Source organism: Osmia lignaria, chromosome 14 (genome assembly GCF_051020975.1).
Source record: "Osmia lignaria lignaria isolate PbOS001 chromosome 14, iyOsmLign1, whole genome shotgun sequence".
In the NCBI taxonomy this organism is placed as follows: domain Eukaryota; kingdom Metazoa; phylum Arthropoda; class Insecta; order Hymenoptera; family Megachilidae; genus Osmia; species Osmia lignaria.
The window spans coordinates 8,428,159-8,452,421 of NC_135045.1; the positions used below are offsets into that span (position 1 = coordinate 8,428,159).

Consider the following 24,263-nt stretch of genomic DNA (forward strand, 5'->3'; position numbering starts at 1 on the left):
TACGAAAAATATAAAACATCAATTCGACTTTGAAACACTGTGAAAAAACCTTCCCTTCGTGAAAGGCTTCTTTTCCTCAAGCAATACCTGAAACGACGATTAGCGAACTTCTTGGCATTCGAAGTGGAAGTACGTCACCCCAACTCCCAGGATATAGGAGCAAAGTTTCCAAAGTGTCATTCGCAACGACACGCTCCAGGCCGCCAACTTTTCATAATCAGACCAACGAAAATTTCCGGACACTCTTCGTGACCCCAGGAAAATCTAAAAGTTGGCAATAGGGGAGTAGAAAGGCGGTGATTCGCGAGCGAGAGCACGTGGTAGCCAAAACGGTGAGGGTGAAACGAAAGCATTAGAAGACATTGCAGAGATGAAGGGAAAGATATATATATATATAGAGAGAGAGAGGGAGTGGAAATAAGAAAGGAACAGACTCACCAAAGGTGAGACAGGTCCCCGATGGGGTGAGACAACAAAAGTTCAATTCCAAGGAACGACGAAAGAAAATCTTTCCAGTGATTGCATTTTCTCGTCTCAGCCTTGTAATCCGCTTCTTCGGGCGGAATATCGCCTTTTTCTGTGAACGAAATTGGAACTCGATCGAACTGGAATTGATATAAATATTTAAAAAGAAGAACGTCTCGAACTGTTTCTTTTCCATCCATCCCTTGGCTAACGTAATTTCGATAAAACAAGGAATTTCTATCTGGTTGCAATTACTATCTTTTTTCATTATTTTGACACTTTGATTTTGGATTACTTGAATCTATTTTCTAAGCTTAAACTCGAAGCATACAAAGTATGCATCCTCTTTAAAAATCTGAGAAAGTTGAAAATTTCTTCGAAGAACAGAGACAACACAGTGGTTTCCGTGTTGAAGGAAAACTGAAAAAACGCCGTAGCTGAAACACAGCTGTCAAATCATTTTCCAAGGTGTATTCCCGTAGGACGATGGAATCGCAGAATTCCTCGCGATCTTGCTACTCGCGCCCCCTTTTATAGCTCGATTTTGCTAGAGAAATATTGTTCCAGCCGAGGCGTAAGGAAATAACTCTTCTTTCTACCAAATTTAGACTCGATCCTCGATCACCTTTTACCTTCTTTTCGTTTTGACAAGCGTTTCATTCGCGATAAGTTTGAAGAACTTATTACGTGACTAGATACGTGTTTAAAAAGACCAGCACAACTAATAATAGTGTGTGAAGTAGTGAATGCAAAAAGCTGTTTGATAGTTATCACGCTGATAAACTTCTTTTTCCTTTTTACGAATAATTGTGTTCATGATCAACGTACTATTTACTGACACCGTGAATGTGGTCTAATAAACTAGTTCTGATGATAATAACCAAGTAAATTAAGCGCAAATCTACGCGGATGATATAAATGGGTTAAAATTGACACTTTGGCAGCCGGTTTCAGATATCCGTAATATTCATGTTCAACTTTTTGCCTCGTTATTCTTCACCTTACTTTTCTCTACTCCATCAGGTGCTAATTATAGTGTGAAAATTAGTAACTTTATAGCGTACGTTAATGGTACCTTCGTTCATTTCCTTTTAACAACTTTTTGTCCTTGGGAAAATATTGCAAAACCACTCATTATTATAATTAAAATAAGATTAAGAGCTGGAATCCGTCGGTGAGATTCGACAAACGTTTACCGTCGGGAAAGTTAGGTATTCACGCAAAGATACAAGTACAAAATTGTAAACTTTTTTGTAACAACAATTTAATATTCCATCTCGAATTCCATCGGTTACTTCGATTGACTAAATCAACCCTATCAGTCACCCTTATCAACCACGAGCCAATGCCAAGAAAGATCTAACTTCAATACCCAAAAGAATCAAAAGACTTCCCTTTCCTTACTACTTTCATTCCACGAGTTGGTATCGCAAATTTTCTTGCAAGAACAATTTATTGTTCCACGCGCTATCAGTGATTTCAATCTAAGGAATCAACCCCATCAGTCGTACTTATCAAAGACGCCTCGACGCCAGCAAGAAACTAACTTCATTCCCTGAAAGAATAAGAAGACTTCCCCTTTTATTACTTTCGTTCTTCTTGCAAGAACAATTTATTGTTTCACATTCCACTAGCAACTTGAATCCAACGAATCAACCAGGAATCGCGAGCAAAGGAGAACTAGTTTTATTCAACAGAAGAATAGAGAAACTAAGAAACGTGTTTCCATATCTTCTCGGATAGACAAATTTTTGCGACAAGCTTCTCGAGAAATGGAAGGGAGTTTCCGGTTCCTCCACTTTCGGTCGCTTTGGCACGCCTCTCGATCGAAACAGTCCGACGGCAGGTGTTCGTAAGAGTATAGGTAGATTCATAACGCGTGTCCTGAAGAGATGTCATTTTTTCAGCTTGCAAAATTACCAGATTAACCCTTCGCGACTGCCATATTTTCGGTGGAAAAAGGTAACCCAATAAAATTTGCAATGTTAATTTGTCTAAAAATGAATATCAAATTCTAAAATTAAGATAAAATACCTGGGGGAGTACAATTTTGGCAATCGTCGTACATATAACCCGTAAGCTCTAAAATTTTTTCGCTTTAACACCCTGTATTTCATCCAGAAAATTTAAAATCCGCTTGCCCGGAAGATATAGGATATGCTTGGCGAATAACTGATGCTCAGTGCACAGCTGCGAGGATTATATTTCGCCAAGCGAGCAATTTTTCTTTCGGGGCTGTCACGTAATCGGATGTAACCAACATTCGCAGCGACATCTGCGACTAACTGGTTAGCTTATCCTTCTTCCTTGTTTCTACTTCCTCCATCTACCTCGTGCCGACGAAAAATTTAATTAAACCGATTTGCCTCTTTCGTGTTCAATTTCAACCGTGGAACACAGACATTGTTCTTACTTTCGACTAAATACAAGTGGAGGAGAAAAATAATTATAAAATGGATTATTTCTCAAGTAACCCTTCGATTGTTTTTTATTCAAGGTGAACAAAGCTCAAGGTTACTCTCTGTCACGTTGTTTCGTGTTTTTTTTTATTTATTTTACGAGCGACACGAGCTGTTTTCGCTTTCGGATGCATACAAACGAACACGCGGGAAGATTACAAAATAGGGAGCTACTTGCGAACACATGATCCCTATGTCTTTGAGAAGAATTCTGGGGCTTGTTTAGACCCAGTACACATACGATTATAGAGTAATTATTCCGCGACGAGCATCGAAAGTACGAATAGTAAGGCGTAGTGCAAAAAACAAGACGCTGTTGGAATAAACCGACCCCTAAAGTGTTTTACTGATTTAGTATTCTATGTCAGGAAAGGCGGTTTATGTTTACCGTTTGCAATCCAAATTTGGTTATCGATTCTTAATAGTATGACGTGCAGTGATTTTTGAAGACTTTTGGAAGTCTAGATACTTTCGTTAGTGTTGCAAGAGTTTGTGTTTTAATACAGTCAAGAGAAAGTGAAGTAGATTAACAGTGTACATTAACACGGAGTAGTTAATTATATAAAGCAATGATAGACCATTTTCAATGTTGAAGTTATTGCAATAATAAGTACGGGTGCAAAGGGTTAACATAATCAAAAACAATTGTGTGGTGTTATCTAGCTGGGTCGAACCACTACTTATAGATAGGATAACATTGCTCATAAAGAGTAATGCACTCATAAACAACACGGTCCCCTATCTCGCTGACAGAACTGCAAGTAATAAAGGAACTTTAATTAGCAGATTCTCGTTTTCCATGATAAACATCGCTGTACAAAAGCACAACGAACATTGTTGATTTTTTTATCGTTCTTGAAAGAACTGCATTCTCGCGTGCAACGCTACTCTTGCAACATCTCAAGCTTTCTTCTCATTTCTGCCCCGTTCCTCTTCCCATTTCCTTCGGGCAACTCCAGATGACGGGAGGAAATGAATTGGCCCGCCTTCTTTGCCTCTCACGAGAGAACGGTAGTAGCAAAGAAGGTAAACGATTTTATAACTTGTACTCGGATGCGTTCTAGAATTTTTTATTCATTTCTGGCATGCTTTGATCGGGCCATTTTATTCAATTATTTTTTATGAGTATAAAATCAATTTTACATTTTTGCAGTAGCTCGAGGTAATTTTTAAGCGACTAGCAAACTACTTGAAATTTTCCATCCCTTTCAAAATCTTTTTTTACTGCAGGTTTCTCGATCATAAATTCATAAACCGATTCACTTGTACAATCCTTCGACTGTTTTATTACTGAAAACGTATTTTAAGGTTTTAAGCCTTTAAGATCATTGACGGGACAATTGCAATCAGGTTTTCGAAGTTTGAAAGAAAATAGCGGTCGAGGAGCAGCGCAATAAAGAAGGTCGAAACTAATAACGGGTTGAATTAGGGGTAAACTATGCGAGGTATTTCTGAGGAGATTCTTCCCATCACGAGGGTAGGATAAGCTTTCTTTTCAACGAGAAATTGCCTTCTACGAGCCAGACACCAAGTCAATTTTTTTACCTAACGTTTCAAAAAATAAATATTTCATTCCTACCCTCTCAAAAATCTATTACACGAAGAAATTATATATTCAGAGAATTGTTGGAAATAAACCTAAAGTTCTTGCTGAAAAATTTTTTATTTTAAGCACAATCTCCTATTTCTTTCGCGTATACTTACCATAATGGCTCTCCATTAGCCCAAAAATGTCCGTCGATCGTCCATTAAATAACTCACTCGACAGTCCATCGATCAGAGACAACTCGTCAGGTTTCAGTTTTCAAGAATCGCACTCGAGAAGTAGTGGCATTCCTGGGAACACGTTGAAAACGTAATCGAAAACGATACCCGCCACTTCAACCCCGTGAGAAAATACCGTCTTCCATCCGTATGGTTCCCCATGATTGAAAGCTGAATTCCTCTTTGTTGCTCCTTTTGTTACGCAACGATAACGAAGGAACCACTAAGCGTTCAAAACCTCAACCGACGCATCTTAAATCTATCCATTGAGCGTAGCTATGTAGAAATCAAGATGGCCCTTTCAAAATGAAAACTGATTCTTTCTCACTAGAAATTATTGGAGTAAAATCTTATTTGTAGCAAGTGGAAGATTTAAATAAAAAAATAAATTAAGCTTGAAAATGAACTATTCGTCTGTAGTAATAAAAGCTTCGAAAATGCTAGTTATGCCAATGATCTTCCTCTGTCGTTAATTAGCGACGAAGAAATTCATTCGATGCAGAGGGTCCACGTTAAACTCGGCTTACAAAGTAGCCGCCCTCTTGATAAAATGTTCGTCGCGGTAGGGCCGTGTTCCAAAGCAGGTTCACGAGTGGACAAGTTTATGCAGCCAACTCTCGCGAGGCTGCGGTCGTTAAACTCGGCAGGCAGGCACGCGTTTTAAGCCTAAAATCGAAGCTCGCCCGGATTCTAGCCGGAGGAGACGCGGTGAAAGCGGTCCTATTTCGAGACGAGTTTATAAATACACGGTCGGTAGGATTCGTGAAGAGATGGACGTAAGAAAAAATTTGATACGGTGTTACGAAAGAGCGCGAACATCGGGTCCAAAGCGACGCCATCACACCGCCATGTCCTCGTTTACGGAACCTCGTGATTCGAGCTTCGGCTGGACCATTGGAATTCCAGACATCGACCAACTCGTGTCGCCATCTAACAGAAGAACGATCAACCTGTTAGCCGAGCCACCGTCACACGAGGCGGCGCTTCGGGCTATGGATCAATGCGAATCTTTTCGGGGGATCCCCTCGAACGAGCACACCCAAAGAAAGATGCTACTCCCTTTTCTACTCTCGACCCTTTCGCCGCGATATACCGTGGGAACTTTACGGAGACTATCGAAGAACGTAGTGCTGGTTCGATGGAATTTTTTTCTACTCAGGAAATTGGGGATTCCTTTTTCGGGGAATGGAAATCGAGTCGGGACGAAGTGGGCTGGAGGATCGACGGAGGATCCGATAGGGTTTGCTCGGATAGAAATTGATGTTTTTGCTGTTGAATTGATAAAGGCAGTGTACGAGGACTGTATATCGATGCGTTGTTTCTTTTTTTTATTATAGATATGAAACAAAGTTTGAGATAAAGTGTGTATTGGGTTAGGGGTTGTTTTTTTATCTTGTTTAGGTAATTTGAAATGTTAATGTATCTCACATACTAGGAAAATGAATCATTCTTTCTGTACTTAACGGATTGACCCTTAAGTTACGCCCATTCAATATTTTTGCAAAATATCTTGTCTCGATTTCACCCAGGGAATCTTATTACCGTGAAACGGTCAAATTTTCAGTAAAAACTTTGTTCTACCGAGATCAATCACATTTAAGCTGATGCAATCTCCAGGAAACGCTGGATCCCTCCACCCTAATCCCCAAAACTCGATGGAATAATTCCAAAATTCATCGAGAGAAGCTCGTCTGTGGCTAATGGAAGTGTCGTCGAGATGTTCTTGAAGCAGGGGATACGAGGCGGCAGAGTTTTCGATCCCAGGCCCGAACCGAATCCCAGGGCGACGATTTTGTACCTCGTGTAACATGGACAGTAGGGAGATCGATACTGGCCTATCCCCCTCTCCATGCTCGTCCCATAAGGGGTCGGGCAGGGGTTGTCGGGGCGCGACCGACCTGTCTCGACTGGTTGACCCGTCTCGCCTCGTCTCAACCCACTTCACCCTGATTTCGATTCCCCCTTCCCTTTCGACAACCGTCACCACCCCTTTCGGTTCACCAACACCCCTTCAAAAGCTACCCAGAAACTTGACTATTCAATTTGCCCAAAGATGGCGCCACCTGCACCGACTAGCCAGAGCTTTCCACTAGCTAATCAATAAACTCTCCTAATGACACTGGTTGCGTGGTGGAAAGGAGGATTTGCTTATCTTTTTAAAACCGTGGTTGATATTTAGGGGCATGGTCAGTTTTTAGAAAAAATTTGATAAATTTTAAGGGCATAGTCAGTGCAGGATTAAGTTAGACGACTTATTTTAGCGCTTCTTGATTTTATGTCCTAGATCAACCCTCAAAAATTGCAAGAATTGGTGAAGATAATTTGGTGCCAATTTCTTTAAAGAAGAAACTGATACGTAAAGTTTACTTAATGACCGGTATACTATTCCAATTGTACTGAATTCGCTATAGTCCAGTAGTAAGGTGCTTGTTATGCCAAACCAAGCGTTTATGGGTTTATGAGGCAAAGGTAGCAGCTTACCACTAACCTACGGTGGACTTAGCATTTATTATCTACTATACAAAAAGTTAACTAAGCATTAAAGTAACTTTGAATGTGAATTTCTTCTCTATTTAGGAGTGATTCACGCTATGATTTTACGTACTGTTAATTTTGCCACCATTATAAGTTCCTCTCTACCACAACTCAAATAAATCATTATTGATCGAAGCGACTCTACTTGCAAATTTTCTAGCAAAATGGAAGAAAAAGAAGATGGAGTCATTGTTTTAATTTGAAAAGACCCTTGACTGAAGTCTTGGAGGATAACGAAACTCTTCATCTAAACTTTCCCTTCCCTTACGCAAATATTCTAATGAAATCCCCACCAATCTCATCGCAAAAATCATTACCTTATCATCCTCTCTGTTGATTATTCAGAACTGGATCCAACTTTGTGCAAATCCAATTTCCTGTTCTTTTCACAGACTATGATATCTTGATCCTGGCGCTAACGAAAGAGGATTATAATTTTCCTGAACGTTTCATTTTAATGAAATCGCCGTGGCCCGAAACAGACACCGGCCGTTTACGGTTTCTCTTAAAACCGATCACGATGTTACGATCGCGAAAAAAAAAGCTTCCGATGCATGTGACTCATAAAAATATTATATAAGACGTTCACATCGGGTCAAAAGCAGCCGCACCCGTCATGAGTTAGTTACGTTCGAATCCGAAACGTCTCCTCTTATGAATAATCCTTTTAATGTAGTACCTAGCAGCCGAGGCGATACTTCGATAAAGCCTTGCGATTAACTATCTCGACGTGATACCATAAAATACTGGAAGACCGATCAAGATGGAAGGTGGTTAAACGAGAGGATGAAAGAAGGGTAAACGACGATTAACTGGTTAATTCATTGGAACCAGTTTCCAGGGTGGCAGAGCAAGGGATACTGTAATTACGTTTCAGTCTAATTATGATTTGCTGAACTTATCGAACGGGAATACCCTACCCCTCTTTGCTGCCACTCTCATATATTTGCTTGAAATTGTAGCGGGTCATTTACATCATGGCATTGACTTTTTGCACGAAAACCGGCCAAGTTAATCGAACGACCGATAATAAGGAACGAGACTCCGTGACAATTTGTTTCTTATCGGCTTGAAACATAGAACAATTTGCAGATTTCAAATATCTTCAGATTTAATATCTTGAGCACTATGAGAAACTTGTTTAATCATTAATAAGTTGGGAATTGTATAGCTTCTTTGGAAAATCGTTTAAAAGATTCTCAAGGGACCTATAAGCATCCTATGCCTGAGATAATCACTGTTTCTATAATTTTTCTATTAGAAATATATTTTTGCTAATATTCCTAACACCTCAAGGACCTGCTATGCACTTGAAAATGTTGATAACATCACAGTAATTAAATGGAAAGTAAAATGACTGCCTGGGAGGTCTATTAAGCAATTTAGTGTAGCAAAGTGCTGAAGCATACCGTTTTTATAAACAGATTCGTAAACCTTACAGTCATAAAACGATTTCGAACACACAATTTCACGCATCGAATAGCAATCGCATATCTAAAGATTTAGATAACGTAGCCTGTATGGCTCACGATTATCCACTTAACACTAAAATTACCGACGTTCGGCGCACACTTATCTTCGAATTAGAAATAAATAAATAAAACATGAAACATTCTTGTACGATATACCATACATATCTATAGCAGATGATGAAATAGAAGATTTTTCTGTGGTACTTTGTGAGGAAAAGGGATTGGTGAAAAAACAGAAAGGAAAGGGAAGGGAAATTGGTTGAAAAGGTGGTCGGATCGGGGTAGGGGTGAAGTTCTAACCGGTGCAAGAGGTTCATTGGGCGGAGATAGCAGAAGGTTGTCACAGTTGACTGAAATGCTGATTCGTTCCATCCTTTTGATGCAGTTCCTTCAATGATACTATAAAATACCTCCGCATAATAAGGTGAACCGGATAAAAATTCGCGTTGTTTTCATCGAAACCTCAGCTTTTTTCAGAAACCTACTTCTTTGAAACGTTTTATACCAAATGGATGAATGACGTACTGTTGTGTGATACTAGAAAATCGACTAATAGATTCAAAAAAAATTTCTGAAAATCCAATTGGAGAAAACTACTGAGTAAAATCGGCTTCCAAAAGTAAAGACGATTTAAACGTTACTTTAGGAATTCTCTTTGCTTCGGTCGAACAACGACCCGCGTGACATGCAGATAAGAAATGATTTCCTGCTTTCACCGATACTCTTATCGATGTCTTTTCGACCTCCTTCGTGTTTCTAGTATTTCTAAATCTATTTCCTTCTCTCAACCTCGTCTATTCGTTCGCTACGGTTTAAATTAGTCATACAAGAAAGTGCAACAATGGTTGCTTTGATGAAATAAATGTTGATTCTTCAAAAAATCATGACACGAGTGGAAAATAAATGATGAACTAAAAATCGTCTCTGTACTCCACTCTCGCAAAATTTCATCTTAATTTCAATAACAGAAACAATGAAGAAAAGAACCAGTAACAAAAGAAAGAAAAGAAACGATGATTGATAGAGGAGAGGAGTAGTTGATGGTAAGATTGGGCGGTGATAGAGGTAGAATTCCAGGGTGTAAGAAAAACATCACTCCTTTTATCCTTTCTTACCAGGATAATTCCATCTCTAGCTCGCGACCTACACACCAACGAAGGTCCACCGATTTTCCATTTTGTTTACTGTATTCCCCATCTCACCGTGAATCGTCGCTTTCTATCCCCCTCTACCCCTCATCTATCGTCCCTTTCTAGGCCAAACAGTATCTCCCTCCTCGTCGGTCCATTTTGACCCGGGTTGCTGTTCAACCAGCGGAAGCCAGCCAGACAGCTCGGAAGTCTCGTTGTCCTTGTTCCATCTCTGTCGAAATATTTCGCGGCGACAAGGACGCAGGATCAGAAGTAGCCAATCAGAGCAAGGCTAGTCTCCTGGCCGCCGATCAATGCGAAACTCCTCTGTACCGACGTGCCACGGGGTGTATCCTGTGTTCCAATGGTCGAGAAAGAGAAAAAGAGAGGCGAACATCTTTGTCCAGCGGCAACGGACGGTCCTACAATTTCGACGCGTCGCCCAATGCATCCGCCATGTCGTTTCGCATTGGCGACTGGCCACACGTCGTACCGTGTAAACTTGTCTCTCTGTTTTTTTTTCCTTTATCTTTCTCTCGGTCTCGTTACCACGACGTCTCGTTACTCGTTGGCTCAACTGTCTCGACGATTCTTCTTCACCGTTCACTTACGTGATACGAACGCTGATGCGACTATCCAGAGCAACGTTCAACTTTCGTGGACCTTCGATCGATCCGGCGCAATCGTGTTTCGTAAGGATGTAAGAATTTTCGTACAGTCTATCGCAGAACAGTGTATTTTGAGAAAAATAGTGATGGTGCGCAGATGAATTAAATTTTTAAGATGTCCAGTAATAGGTAAAGAAGAGGAAGGACCATTTCAAGAAAATGATGCCCATTGCGTATTCATCATGTTCAAATATCCTTATGATCATCTTAAGTTCTTGGTTATTACTGTAAGTTACAGCTCCGTATACGTAACTGTCATGTAACATCTTACATCGTTCGGAAGTTAAGAAACCTCGTCCATCATCACGACTGGCTGAGTTCATAAAACAAAAGGACGAAAGATTACGAACGGGAACAATCACGTAGGTCCATTCGTCATATTCGGAAATATCCGCAGTCCTACACCCTCCATCAAACTTTATCCCCGTAGGTAATACGTCGTTCGTTGTACGTGACCTTCCCTGGCAACTCTGTATCCATCCAAATTGGATATTGAACGACCTCGAGGTTTCACCCGTTCCCAAAACATGCGCATCCATAACGTTAAAACACAGTATAAACCTTTCAGTTTAATTAAACCGAGTCAGAGCGAAGCTTGCCAAATAGACCGGGACGATTTCGTAACCTCGAAATCATTCAAGACGATGAAACTCTTCCTTCGTTCGCGGATATTACGAGAAATTTTTTTTTTTTATTTTTCCTCGTGCTCGCCCGACCGATTAGGTCCTGTAAGATCAGATGATTATTCCTGTACCGTAAAGGAATGTCTTGGAAAAGTTATTTCCTTGAAGAATATTTTCAGCAAGTTGATGAATGAATATAACCTCAGCTTTTTAGAAATTTTCTGGATGACGGAAATAACAATTCTCAGTATTTTCTAAATTATTTATGTGCTTTGAATTTAGAAATTATAGCACACGTCGTAGAGACAGGCGATTCTCTGCGATCTAGATATAGAACGGAGCTAGTTATCACCCTCTGTCCTCTTGCTTCCACTTCTTCAAGCACTCGAGCTTCTTTTAACCTATCTTTCACGAGGTGATAGTCCCCAACTTCCTTCGTCTCGATTGTTCACCGATGAAACGATTCTAAAGAAAGTTGATTACCTTCGTGTCATGCTCAATAATCAACCTCCATTAATTTCAATAATGAGCTGCCGCTTTTCCTTTCATCTCTTTCTTCTCTTGCGATCAACGTCTGACCTCATTTACATATTCAATTTTGAAAATTGGACTGGCTTGAAAGCGGTATAGAGCTTATGGAAAGCACTCGTTGAAATTTTTATTCGTTGCCATTCTTGTCATTCGTTGGTACTCATACTAGATGGAAGAATTTGTGGAACGAGTATGTTTTACTGTTTTAGTATTTTCCTAGTTTTCGTTACGTCATTTTGCCGATGGAATTCGAGCGCGTGTCAACAAAGGAATTTCACGATGGAGACGATGTTCTGAGAGAGAATACGACGAACAAAAGCTGGATATTCTTAGGGAACAATAGGCGAAAAATTCCGAGAAAGAAAATAATAGACAATTTTCGTCGAAATAAATACGGAGTTATCTAATGTTTCTTTGTTACCTATTCGACTATTCTAACTAGGAAATGTTTTATGTTTATCCAATGAGTTGCTATAGACGACTTAAAAATTATTTTAGAAAATATTTATTTATTAATTTCACTCACCCATTGAACGTCGAGCCGCCTAATCACCAGTCCAAGAAGCAACTCCATGTTCCACATCTGAAACAATACAATATAAATATTAGAACACTAAATATAAATCTATCAGAAAAGAAGAACGGATGTCAAAGGAAATTCTAGCGACACCTTTGATAACCACAGGGCCAAACTCAACAACACGTGCACCTTTCTTATAAGATTCGACTGAATTATACCAACGACGAACCCTGTCCACGCTATCAGAGATCCCCACTCGACAACAAAATATTCGTGACCATGATCAAGAATCCTGCTTTCCGTACGATTACCTGCAGCGAGCAACATTCTTTGAGCACAGGCCACAGGTATGGTTATTTTCCGTGAACGCCCTGTAGTAGATGGACCCTGTGCGGGTTTCATGAAAACCAGCGCGAGAAAAGATCCGCCACGGAATACCAATGAACTTCCGAGCGTAAAAATCGACACTTTCGATGGTGGCCACAAAGATAGAACGCCTCATGCATCATGAATTTTTTGTTGAATTTTAAAATGAAGGTTTTTACTCCTGATAGATTGCTTTTTATTCGAATCTTTAACTATGGCAGAGTTGGATGCATAATTCTATAGCTGCATGGTCTGTAGCTCTATAACTTTGCTATGGAATACACCTAGCTCTTTTTTTATGTTGAGTAGTCAGTTTCACATGGATTATTATTTGTAATGTGGACGCTTTTTTATTTCCAATATGAAGATTTTTATTTTTAATAGACTACATCCTGTTTATCTCCCGAGCTGTGATTGGGTTGCATTCTATAGCTTTATAGCATTACCATACCCTTGTTAGATTGCATTTCATTCGACTCTCCAGGTATGGTTGAGCTGCACGCGGAGCTCTATAATTCTGCTATGGAGCCAGCTGTATTCTGTTTCATGATATGATTATAAATATCTGAACTCTGGGTATGGTGAAGTTGGATGCATAATCCTACGATTTCGAGTTCTATAGTTCTATATCTCTTCCATGGAATACGCTATATTCTGCTCGATGTTATGCTTATAAATATGTGGATATGTATCTTTTTATCCTGAAAATTGAGACACTCTGGGGAGATTACTTCCTGTTTGAATCTTTAGCTTTAAATTGACTCTTAGTCTATGGGACGAGCTAATTTTTTATGAAAAATCATCGTCATCTGTGTATAATGATTCTACAAGAAAAATAAAGAAATCGATTGCATTCTATTTCACCGCATACTCGGATATTTATAAACATTAACGTATTACCTAAATAAAAACAGCTAAATTATAGCTACAAAGAATAGCTAAATTATAGACTCAGGAAATGAACGCAAACCGAAGAAAATAATTCTTCGCAATGGCGTTGATTGAAGAAAATTCTTTAGCAGGAAGCGAGCATTGAAAAATCCGTGCCGTTGAAAAATCATCGCTAATTACGCGCTCGGAATTATCTATACCACTCATTCTCACCAATTACAACGTGAATGTTAAAAAAAGGGGTACGCCCTCTTCGGCACGAGTGATTCCATCAGTGATGCTAAGTGCATATGAGAACTTAATGCAACGAAAGAAAAACATAGCAGACACATTACTTATCTTTAGTGGTGACCGTTTGCAATCATTATTTAATGATTGCATGCACGGATTGCTGAACGATGAAATATTAAAAAAAGAAAAAGAAGAAGAATACAAAAAAAAAGTCAAGAGGAACGGAACAGTCATGATGTCAGTGGAACGGAAACTTACGGGTGTTCGTTGCGCCGGAAGTTCCATTCTCCACTGGATCGTATAAATGAATGTTAATCATCCACGAAAAATGCAACTTTCGACACTCGTCGGATCGGTGCGGGGAGAAAGAGACGGGTCGAATACTAAAGCATCGATCGATGCAAGCTTTGACTCGATACATCGTGATATCGCTTAGAGCCCGCGAACCGCACGATGCGCACGCGTATATCAAACCATTCATTACTCTGATTCAGCATGGCGACTTTGCCACAGTTGTTTTTTATCCCTACTCTCTACCAGCATTTCAAGTGTTACCAAACTCTGTAACACCCACCAATTTCAGCTATAGACACCATGAATATTAAGTAAGCGTGCCGTGGCTGCACATGGCTTAGGTGACGCGTTCTTTCGTTAACCTTGGGACTTTCGTCCAATCGAGAGAAATATTACCGGATAAATTGAGTATGATGACATGAGATGCTGTGTTTCGTGGCGAAACATTGCAATCAATTGAAAATATGCGAATATTTAAGTGTCATCTCTTGGTTGGTCATACAAGTGCAACGTACCCTTTCGTTAGCCTTGGAACTGTCAATGTAGGGAATTATATATTGAGAAAAAATATCCATACGTTGAATTTAAATAAATATATATGTTTATAAATATTGTACCCTGGCTGGATACAAATGGTTGGTTCATCCTTTAGTTAGCCTTGGGAGTCTGATTTAATGGAAAGAGTTATTTTCAAACAGATTGAATAAGAAAACATGGCGAAACGTTGCATGCAACTAATGATATGTAAATATCACTATTACTATTATGTCTCTAAGCCTCGTATTCAGCTTGACTGCATATGGCCGACGCACCCTCTCATTAACCTTAAGACTCTGATTCGATTCAGAGACTTATTTATGAATAAATGAAATAAGGCGGAATTAAACATGGCGGAACGTTGCATCAAGCCGAAGATATATGAACATGATTATGTTAACTATTATTAAACCTAGTTTTCTGAACAAAATTAAATCACAACAACTGTGGAATTTATCTTTCATGTTTGTCTGTGATTACGCGAAGCATTAAGCTGGAAGCGATAGCGCGTGTTCATTTCGATGTAAAGCGAACTATGACCCAAGACGGGAGATAATTTTAGATTTGCTTATAACTATACTGTAATAAGCAGTAATAGTAAATTCCCTCTTATCTCTGACTTCAATTATGCGAGCAATTTGATTTAAGATCATAGCATGTACCACAAGACTTGTTAAATTAAAGATCTGACGCGTATCGAGCGATACGGAACAACCGGAAGTTCACGTTGTAGACACGAAAACTCCGTCAAAAGTGGGTAACTCATGGGAGATGTCTTCGTGCATTGCGCACTCGTAAGCGGTATAAAACGACCGTCAAGGAAACTGCGACACAATTTAGCTGATAATAAAAAAGAAGTGCACGCGCCTACGACAGGAAGCAGGGTGTTAAGAAACGAGTCGGAACACTGCAATTCATTAACACGTTACATGATCAGCAGAACTTCCACCATTTGAAACCCCTCGAAGATCCTCAAATTCAAGACTCGAAGAGTTATCTACCTGAAGGGATAAAATAACCCGATACCTGAGCGAATTTACTTCCGTTTCATCGTTTTTCCCCGGATGCACGATGGAAGGTCGCTTCTTCGAGGGCTACAGAGCGGTATTTTATATGCGGGCCAGTCAGCAAGCTAACGTATTTAACCGGGCAAATGTAGAGAACATAGTAACACACATATCGGCAATTCTTTTACCGAGCCGTTTCGCTTTATGCACCCCACAAAAGTGCATGAGCCGCTTTACTGCTCGAGAAGGTAGGTTCGTTGGCTGTGGAAACGTGGCGGCTTAAGAAACGAGAAGAAGAAGAGGAAGAAGAAGAAGAGGAACGTTGCTGAAACGAGCGTACAACTACGGTATCCAAGCAGAAAATTTCCGTGAGCTCTAGAAAGCGTGGCCAAACAGGAATACACGCGAATCGCCGAATATAAAATAGATGTAAATGCAACGAACAGACAGATAAGGAGGATGGACTCGCAGGCTGCATATTTAAACGCGGATAAAGAAGTCCCTAATCTATGACGTCTTTGATGTTGGAATATGATGCTGCTTCTTTCAGAATTTTATATAATCCTGACAGTCTACTGAGAAAAATACTAATCCTTTCAATATACTGAAGTCTATATCCTGATCATGGTTCTATTTTAGTATCAAGTAGCACATGTACAGTGTTGTTCAAAAGTATTAAGAGTTTTTATAAAAATAATAGAAGAGTTAAGAGGTACAAAAGAGTTTCAGCGAGCAGTCGCGTTAAAATTGTTAATATACGAGGGTCGACTGACCTGAAACACTACCCTGGGATTTTAATAAGGTGAAAACGGCGTCCTTTAACGTTGCGAGAAAGCTCGGGTTAAGTTCATTCCATGTTGCTGCGTCAACGTTCAAACGACCTGAACTTCGACTTATTAAAAATATTCTCGTATCCTAGCTGCGTTAAATCCGCCTCGCCTCCATCCTCATTTTTCTACAGTTACTACAGGAAAAAATGAACAATGTTGCTGTGAAGTCGCGTAACGTGTTCGTATACTCGGACAAAAGCCATGCGCTTTTCGAGAACCTGCAGTTTCTCCAATTTTTCAAAAATTTCAAGAAATGATTCAATATTCCAACCACCGGCCGTTATTTAAAAATTTCTAAGACGGCATGTCAATGCTAGACGATGTAGATATACTTATAGCATCTTCCTGCTCGCTTTACGAGCGATGCTCCGTTTTTTCGTGAAACTCGAGGAAGATGGATTTCCAGTGTTTACAGGTCGGACCATGAGTCCCAAGATCCTCGTTGCTTTAACCAAGAAACGATCCATAGGAAAAATGCGTATCATCCGTACGAGCCAATTGCCGCCGGTATCCCCGCCAGTGGCTGCTCTTCACCTGCGAGCCATCGCCGATGAGACCGGCTAAGCCGAAATGCCACAGCCCAGGTAGGGAGGATATCAATGGTCGAGTGCGAGTTATTCGACAAGCATGGTAAAGCGGAGCGGCCATCGTTCGACTGCAACAGGCGACGCCATCTTTTTGAACTGTTGCTTCCACTTTCTCTATTTTGTTTTTCTACTCACTATCTATTGTGTTCGCTCTCTATTGAGGCTTCTTTCAAAGAAATTTGTGTGCAATGTGTATGCACTTAATTACGTGTACACACACGCAATTCACGGATGTAACGATGATTATCTTAATGCGACGTAAGAAAAATATTTCATTAAAATTATTTCGCTGCCTCCACATTTAGATAGACACGGAAGGGTAACGTGTGAATTAACTCTTTGTGAATACATTTTCTTCAGGTAGGTATATGAGTAACCTATTGCTTGAGATTATTTTTAATTAAACGCATGGTAATTGCGTAAAAATTGATTTAAATTAAGTCAATGTTATCCTGTTTTCTCAAATTGCCACAATGACTAAGAAAAAAATAATATAAAACGCTGGCTTTCCGTAAAGTTTCTTTTCCTGAGGGATTTATAAATTGTTCGCAGGGATACGCAATTACGCTCCAGAAACGTAGGAAGTTTCATAATTCGTCGTTGGCAGAGTGTCGCGTATTTTCTTCGTTGTTTTTCGCTCGTCATCCGAGTAATAACCGTGGCTGCTCGTTTTGCACACTTCACGCAACTTTCAGCATTCCATACATTTTCAGCAACGAATTTTCCGCGCGTGAAAACGAGGATGTCATTCGTGCCGCGCATACACACCTACGCGAAATGCAAGAGGAAACGATTGCATCTCGGTGCGCATGTCCGGAGATGCTCACTTTTCCGGTTTGCGACCAAAACGCTTCTATAAGGTGTCGTAAAAATCACCCAAGGGTTTATTATTTTAATATTATTCATATTAAATAACCCATCTGCTTTTCAATTCTAAGGTCAATTGCTGATAATATAAGATAAGCTGTTTCTAATTAAAATTTGCTATCGACTAGTCTACTATTTATTTTTCCACTATAATTTAAAAAATATGAGACACCTAGTAGAAGGGGAACAGCGCTTCACAGCAGCAGCAGATTTGCAACAACTGCATGAAAGTAAATTGGTGTAATCAAGCGGGTCGAGTGGATAGAAGAGGACGGCCGATCGAGCGCGCGCACCGCAATCTCACGCAATATTGCGCATGCAAAATTTATAAATTCGAAATTCAGCACGGTGATTCGTGTCGCCATGTGTGTTGCTACCGGCACTACGACACGTACATACCAAAAGCCCCGATAAGAGGTGCCGATATCGATCCCACCCCGTAGCCGCTGTATTTTCAACGTTCCTGCTTAGCCATCAAACATTTGTCCTCATCTTTCGAGAATAAATATCTTTTAGCAAATATATGTCTGATGTTTCTTTACTTCGGTGAATCATAAATTAAAATGAACATTATCATGGAAACATTTAATTCAACAGAGATGTTAAAATCAAGTTCCGTCGTATAAATCATAGATTGCTATCTTATCAAAAAATTTGATCTATGATGAACGAATGTTCAAGTAAAAATGGGTGTTGATAATGAACGAATTAAGTTCAATGAAATTTTACTTGAACAAAGTTCATATAAATTAGAATTTCTTCGTATTTTTTCCTTCCTCCAAAAGGCATACTGTAAATATTCAGACTGGTCATATTTAAATACATTTAAATAATTATCAGAAATACCGGGTCTGCCTATCAACGTTACCTTTCATAAATATCAAAATTTGAACGCAACTTGATAATGTCGTAAAGAATAGTATCTGGAAAGGGTCTCATTAGAGATTTCTTACGTCTGAAAGGCCAGTGTGCACTTTGCATACGTTATCGATATAAATAAATTCTGTCGCAACGTTTATTAAACTCGCATCGTGACCAAAAGCTTTGAAGATAATTCTTCCTTCTTTTTCTAATTAATTCGCGAACCTGTTCGGTTTGTTTGAAATATATAAAGCTGCTGAGTTTGTCGGACTGTTAACCCGAACGTATAAACGTTGCTCACGTCACGAAGAAATACTTTTATTCGCAGATCGAAGAGTTGCGGTAACCGAGCGTTTCAAACGAAATCCCCGCGGGATAATTTAACCCAGGCCCACGACGGATAATTTAATTACACAGAATCGCTGCATTTCATTTCCGTTTCTGTGAGAAACCCTACACGGCACTACCGTGCTGCTCTTTGAGAACCGACCTTAATTCTTGCGCGGTTGGCGGTCGTTACCGTTCCATGATTAACTTGGATCTTGGAACTTCCACTTGTCGAGATTAATCCACCAGCTTGTGGAATTTTATGAATAATATATCCTCCTTTCCAAGCCTTTACACGCCGAATTTCTACGTAGTTCTTTAAAAAAAAAAAGAATTATTAAATTGGATGTTGGAAATATACTCCCAAGTAATCTGTTAATTAAGAAATGTAATCAAATTTGACTGCAAGCTTGAAAATTAGCTCCTCTTAATCCTTTCAACCGAATCGACTAAACGACTACCTACAATTATTCTTACTAGTATTTCTAAGGAAAATAAATTTTCATCGGACATGTATTATGCAGGGGATACTTATCTTCTTCATTTTTACTGTTTGTTATGTTAATCGCATCAAAAGGAGCTAAGGCAATAAATAACGTCAAAAATCATATCACGTGAAAACCTAGGGACTCTTGAATTAATCAGAAAGGGACACAAATACATTGGTATTTTGGTGGTCGGAAAAAAACGTATTACTAGGGGATCAAAAGGAATGTATAAAACGGAATGAACGAGACCGATCTCACGATAGGTTGATAGCTCGAGCCATGAATAGGATCGGACACAGGCTTTCTGCAAAGACCATGCTTATCCAGACTAGGATATTTTACGTAGGATCAAATATTAGATCCTTGAGCCTGGACTGTTCAATAAATAAACAAGCTCAACTTCAAAAGGAAAGGATCTCATAAAACCTACATACATTTTTTGATGCCAATTTTTATAAAAATTGTTTCATATTCGAAATAGACATCAATTGCTTTATCGATCTGTGCATTTCCAGTGTTGTAAAATTCAAAGCTGTCGCTCTTTCTCAACCCTTTCTTCTAATCATAAATTCTGAAACATTGCTTTCAGAGAAGGGACCAACACGGAAGGATTTATGAGGAGGAAAATATTTTTTTCTTCGACGAAACCAAAAAAAATTGCCTCCTATAGCGAATCGAAGGTGCTGACCGCTGACTCGTCGAAAACACGGTAGTCCACCGGAAACCAGAAAAAATGAGGGGTGAAGAAAAACACGACGCAACCCTTTCGTTTTAACGACAGGAATACCTGGTTCGATCGATGAAAATCAAAGAGCAACCCTTTCTATTTCCAGAAGAAAAAGAGGTATACCTGTCAGACATTTCGAAAGTGCTTCTGTATCGGGCTACATGATCCCGTTAGGTCGACAACCCTCGAGCTCTTTTTTCTTTTCTTTCCGCGAGAACTGCTACCGGAAAAATTGCTCCCCGAAAGTCTGAAGAAACTAGTTTGCCAAAGTTTTCACCCGGAGAGGTGCTCGCTCGCGTTTCGTGCGCAATTCGCGCGATAAAACTTATCAACTTTTTAAATCTATTTCTTTGTAGCCGGCCAAGAGAAAAGAACAAACGGTGGCTGTCGGTTTACGAGGAATCACGAAAAGTACCCAAGGGACGATTAAATAAATTCCTGTTTTCTTTTTCTAATTAGAAAGAAAGATCCGCGTTTTGAAATTTTCTTTTCCCCAGGAAAAGACTGTGGAAGGAGTTTGAAGTTTGTGGTGTTTTTGTTGAATTTTGTGACCGTGGAATTTGTCATTTGTGGAATAATAAATTTTAAGTTCATTCATGATTTTATTCATGATTAAAAATTTGGGGTTGTGTGAGAAAGCGTCATGTAGGTATATTGTGGTTATTGAACATGGTGAAGGAAAAAGTTACATGGTTCCACTTCAAAAGGTTAAGTAGATATCAAAATAATTGCATACAATTTATTATTCATAATCCACTAAAATATTCAGCATTTTGGAAAAGCTTTAACCTTTCGCTGTGACATTCATTAAAATTTGATAACTAACAATAAGTATCTTCGAGACTTACATGAGAAGTGCAATTAATTATCCGCTATCAGAGAGCTACGCAATGTAATTAATTAACTTTCAAGGATGTAATTATACTGTGCATATAGCATAGATGAAAGATAAAGTATTTCACAGATTTTCATAATAAAATGATATTAAGAAGATAAACCCTTTTCATGTAAATGAAAATAGAGAGATCTACATATAATAATAATGATAAATGTTATTAGATACCTAAGGTTCGAGCAATAAAACTATTTGTTTGTTCAATAACAGTCTAATAATAAAGCGATTTTTAATTGATTCTATGTCGCAAAAAATAATGTATTATCAAGTGGAATTCAATTAAGTTTGTTTTCCTTCCAGGCACAACGTCACCACTGGAAATATCCGAGTTTATGATCCCGATGATTTAATAACCTCGAGATAAACGCAAGATTTTCATTATCTCATTAATTCGTGCGATAATTGCAATCGAATATGAAATCGATTGAATTTATTTTATAATATCATAAAATAGTCAAAACAATATTAATATTTTCCAATATTAAAAAGTGGCACCAATAGATAAACAAGAATTTCAGAGAAAAGGAATGCTATAGAATATTCCATAAAACTTCCAATCTTAGAAAAATGGTCACTGCAAAACGCAGAGACTTTCTGTACAATTTGTTAGAAAATTATTTCCAACAAAATTCTCATATTTTTCCTTTTTCAGGTGACACAGGGGGAAACAACGAAACTCCCAACAAATTTACGAGAAAGCAGACCGTATAGGTCACGTTCGTTGGAGAAAGCTTTCGGATCTGTACTTTGTGGAGATTGGAATGCACGATGGCCGTTTCCCTTTGGCCCTTCTTGTCTCCGCCCTTTCCTAGGCTACCAAGGAAAATGGTCAGCCTCTTTGCTCGTTGTTCTCTGTCATTTTTGTTCACGGATATGGAATTGGCCTGTCATCCTCTGGGAGATGTGAAGCAATGTCTGCTGCAGATGATGTTAACGCGAACAAAGATGGAGAAACGAATTGGTACGTTGGTAGAAAGAAGAAGATAAAACATGACATTGCCAGTGTATTTTCGTCCTCGCTATTCTTCGTCTAATCGTACTTACGAGGAACACTACTCAAGTGCCTAACCTTATTTTCTCACAGACAAAATAAATATAAATTATAGTGTAACAAGTGGATATTTTTAGAAAGCATCGTCTACTCTTCGAAGGACAGGTGGTAATAATTTTTAGAAATTTATATTATTTAAATCCTTAAAAGATAGTATTGTAAAGGCTGGTGGAATTAATATTCTATTAAGCATTAAAGTACCTGAAGAGATCAAAGAAAAATGGCTTCATCTAAAACAACCCTGTATATTCTTCAATATCGTTCCGTGTTCATTAACAATACATATTGTAAGTACCAAAGGAAACTTATAAAATTTCCATGTTGTCAAGAATATTTATAAATAATATTCACCGTCCTATATTATAATATAAAATATAGGGTACCATTCTCACGAATATTGTTATCTTCAACTATAATTCTTCTCTCCGAAAAATCACGTAAATACAACTTTGTATTTTTCAACGATTTCCACGTAAATTGACCTAATAACATAAATACAGAGCAAACACCTATAAACTTCAGCTTATTCGAAAAATGTCCATAGCGTCGCGTCGTCGCGACTAAAATTCATCGAGAAAAAAAAGATTCTTACCGAGGCAAAGCAAAAAAAAAACGTCGCAGTCCGATGTGATCGTACGTTGTAAACGCGACCAAAGTTTCTTCATCCGCGTTCGTTTTCTCGACGCCATCGAGTTGAACAGGAGGCACCTAAATACGACCATACGAGCGGCATAAACTTCCCTCGTAATTGTCAGCCTCGCAGGAAATCCGCGGCATCGGAATCCCGTGGCGAATTAGTCAACTCTCGCGGCGTTCAAGTTGTGTTTCCGTTACATCGACCGTAAACGTGGCCATTTTTCCGCGACGATCAAGCGGATCCGCCGCGCCGCGCCGCGCCGGTAGCCGCGTAAAACACCCATGTCCCTCTTACTTCGACGATTACGACGATGTCTACGCGTGTATTGCTATTTATACGACCTACGATTTCTTCGCCTGGACGCTGAAACGAACAGCGACGTTTCCATTCACCGATTACAGTCACCGTACCACGCTTACACGTTGATCTCTTCTATAAAAGTGGCAGGAACATTCGAAACTTTTTTTCACGATTGTATGATAACTCGCATTAGTTACAGCAAGTTTATTTTTCAGACCAATAACAGTTTTGTTTTAAATAGATAAAATCATGTGCACCAGGTCTTCATAACGAAAGATAAATTTTTCATTCAGACCTAACTATTTCCCAACATTGGAAAATAGCTATTGCAAATAGCTGCAGTAGTAATTTCGAAAGGAAAAATTCTTAATTTCAAGTTAATTATGAAAAAATGTGTGAGTAGAAATTGTCTTGCGTTTGCCGACGGAACAGCGATGGAGGGCATTGAGGCCGGATGAAAATCTCATTTTTCATTTATTTCTTTGCTTTTCCGCGTTTCATGTGAAAGAAAACTATCCATACTCGTTTCAGGGTACAGAGATTCTTTGTGCATCAAACGAACGAAGGGAAAAATATGACTTTTGGCCATTCTCGGCGTATCCGCATCAGGAGTTTGACGAGCATACTTGTTTACGGGCCAATTTCCTCTGGATACAGGTTGCGCGAAATACTATTTTTTTCCCCTGTGGGCGTAAAGCTTGAAACTTGTGCTTTAGCCTTCCACTTCCGGTACGCTTTTCTCGACACACTATTTTCTCCTCTCTTCCACCTCGAACGGTATTAACGAGTTGCAAGAAATAAAAGCTCTTGTCGTCCTGACGCGTTCACGACAACAACGATCTATGGCCATGCAATCTGATATAAATATAAAAAGTACTGGCGCGTAAAAAATAAAATATGCAAATGTGACACAAAGTCGTTCACACATATTTAACACTGTCTAGTTACGAGAACTGATTCAATTCCTCCTAAACCTAACCCGGAACGTTTACCGGACAGATTTCTAATCATCTAAAATAAAAAGAGAATTTATTCGAACCATGAATCTCTATTGCCGTTGAAATATTTTTTCATGTATATCAACTTATATTCTTCACAGGTATCCCAACCAACAGGATCATCCTTCGGGCATATTACGTGTGTAGACGAGCAGCTGCTCTGAATAGAAACACGCCAGGAACGCGTGTATTCCTGCAGACC

At 39.2% G+C, this 24,263-nt stretch overlaps 1 protein-coding gene across 1 annotated transcript in view; it reads right to left on the reverse strand.

Annotated features, from left to right (window-relative positions):
- Nucleotides 1–24,263, reverse strand: part of LOC117605535 (uncharacterized) — a 199,635-nt gene that overhangs the window by 138,476 nt on the left and 36,896 nt on the right. Inside the window, exon 2 of the mRNA XM_034326974.2 lies at nt 12,174–12,230. Coding sequence (XP_034182865.1) covers nt 12,174–12,230 — 57 coding nt within the window. The remainder of the gene's footprint in view (nt 1–12,173; nt 12,231–24,263) is intronic.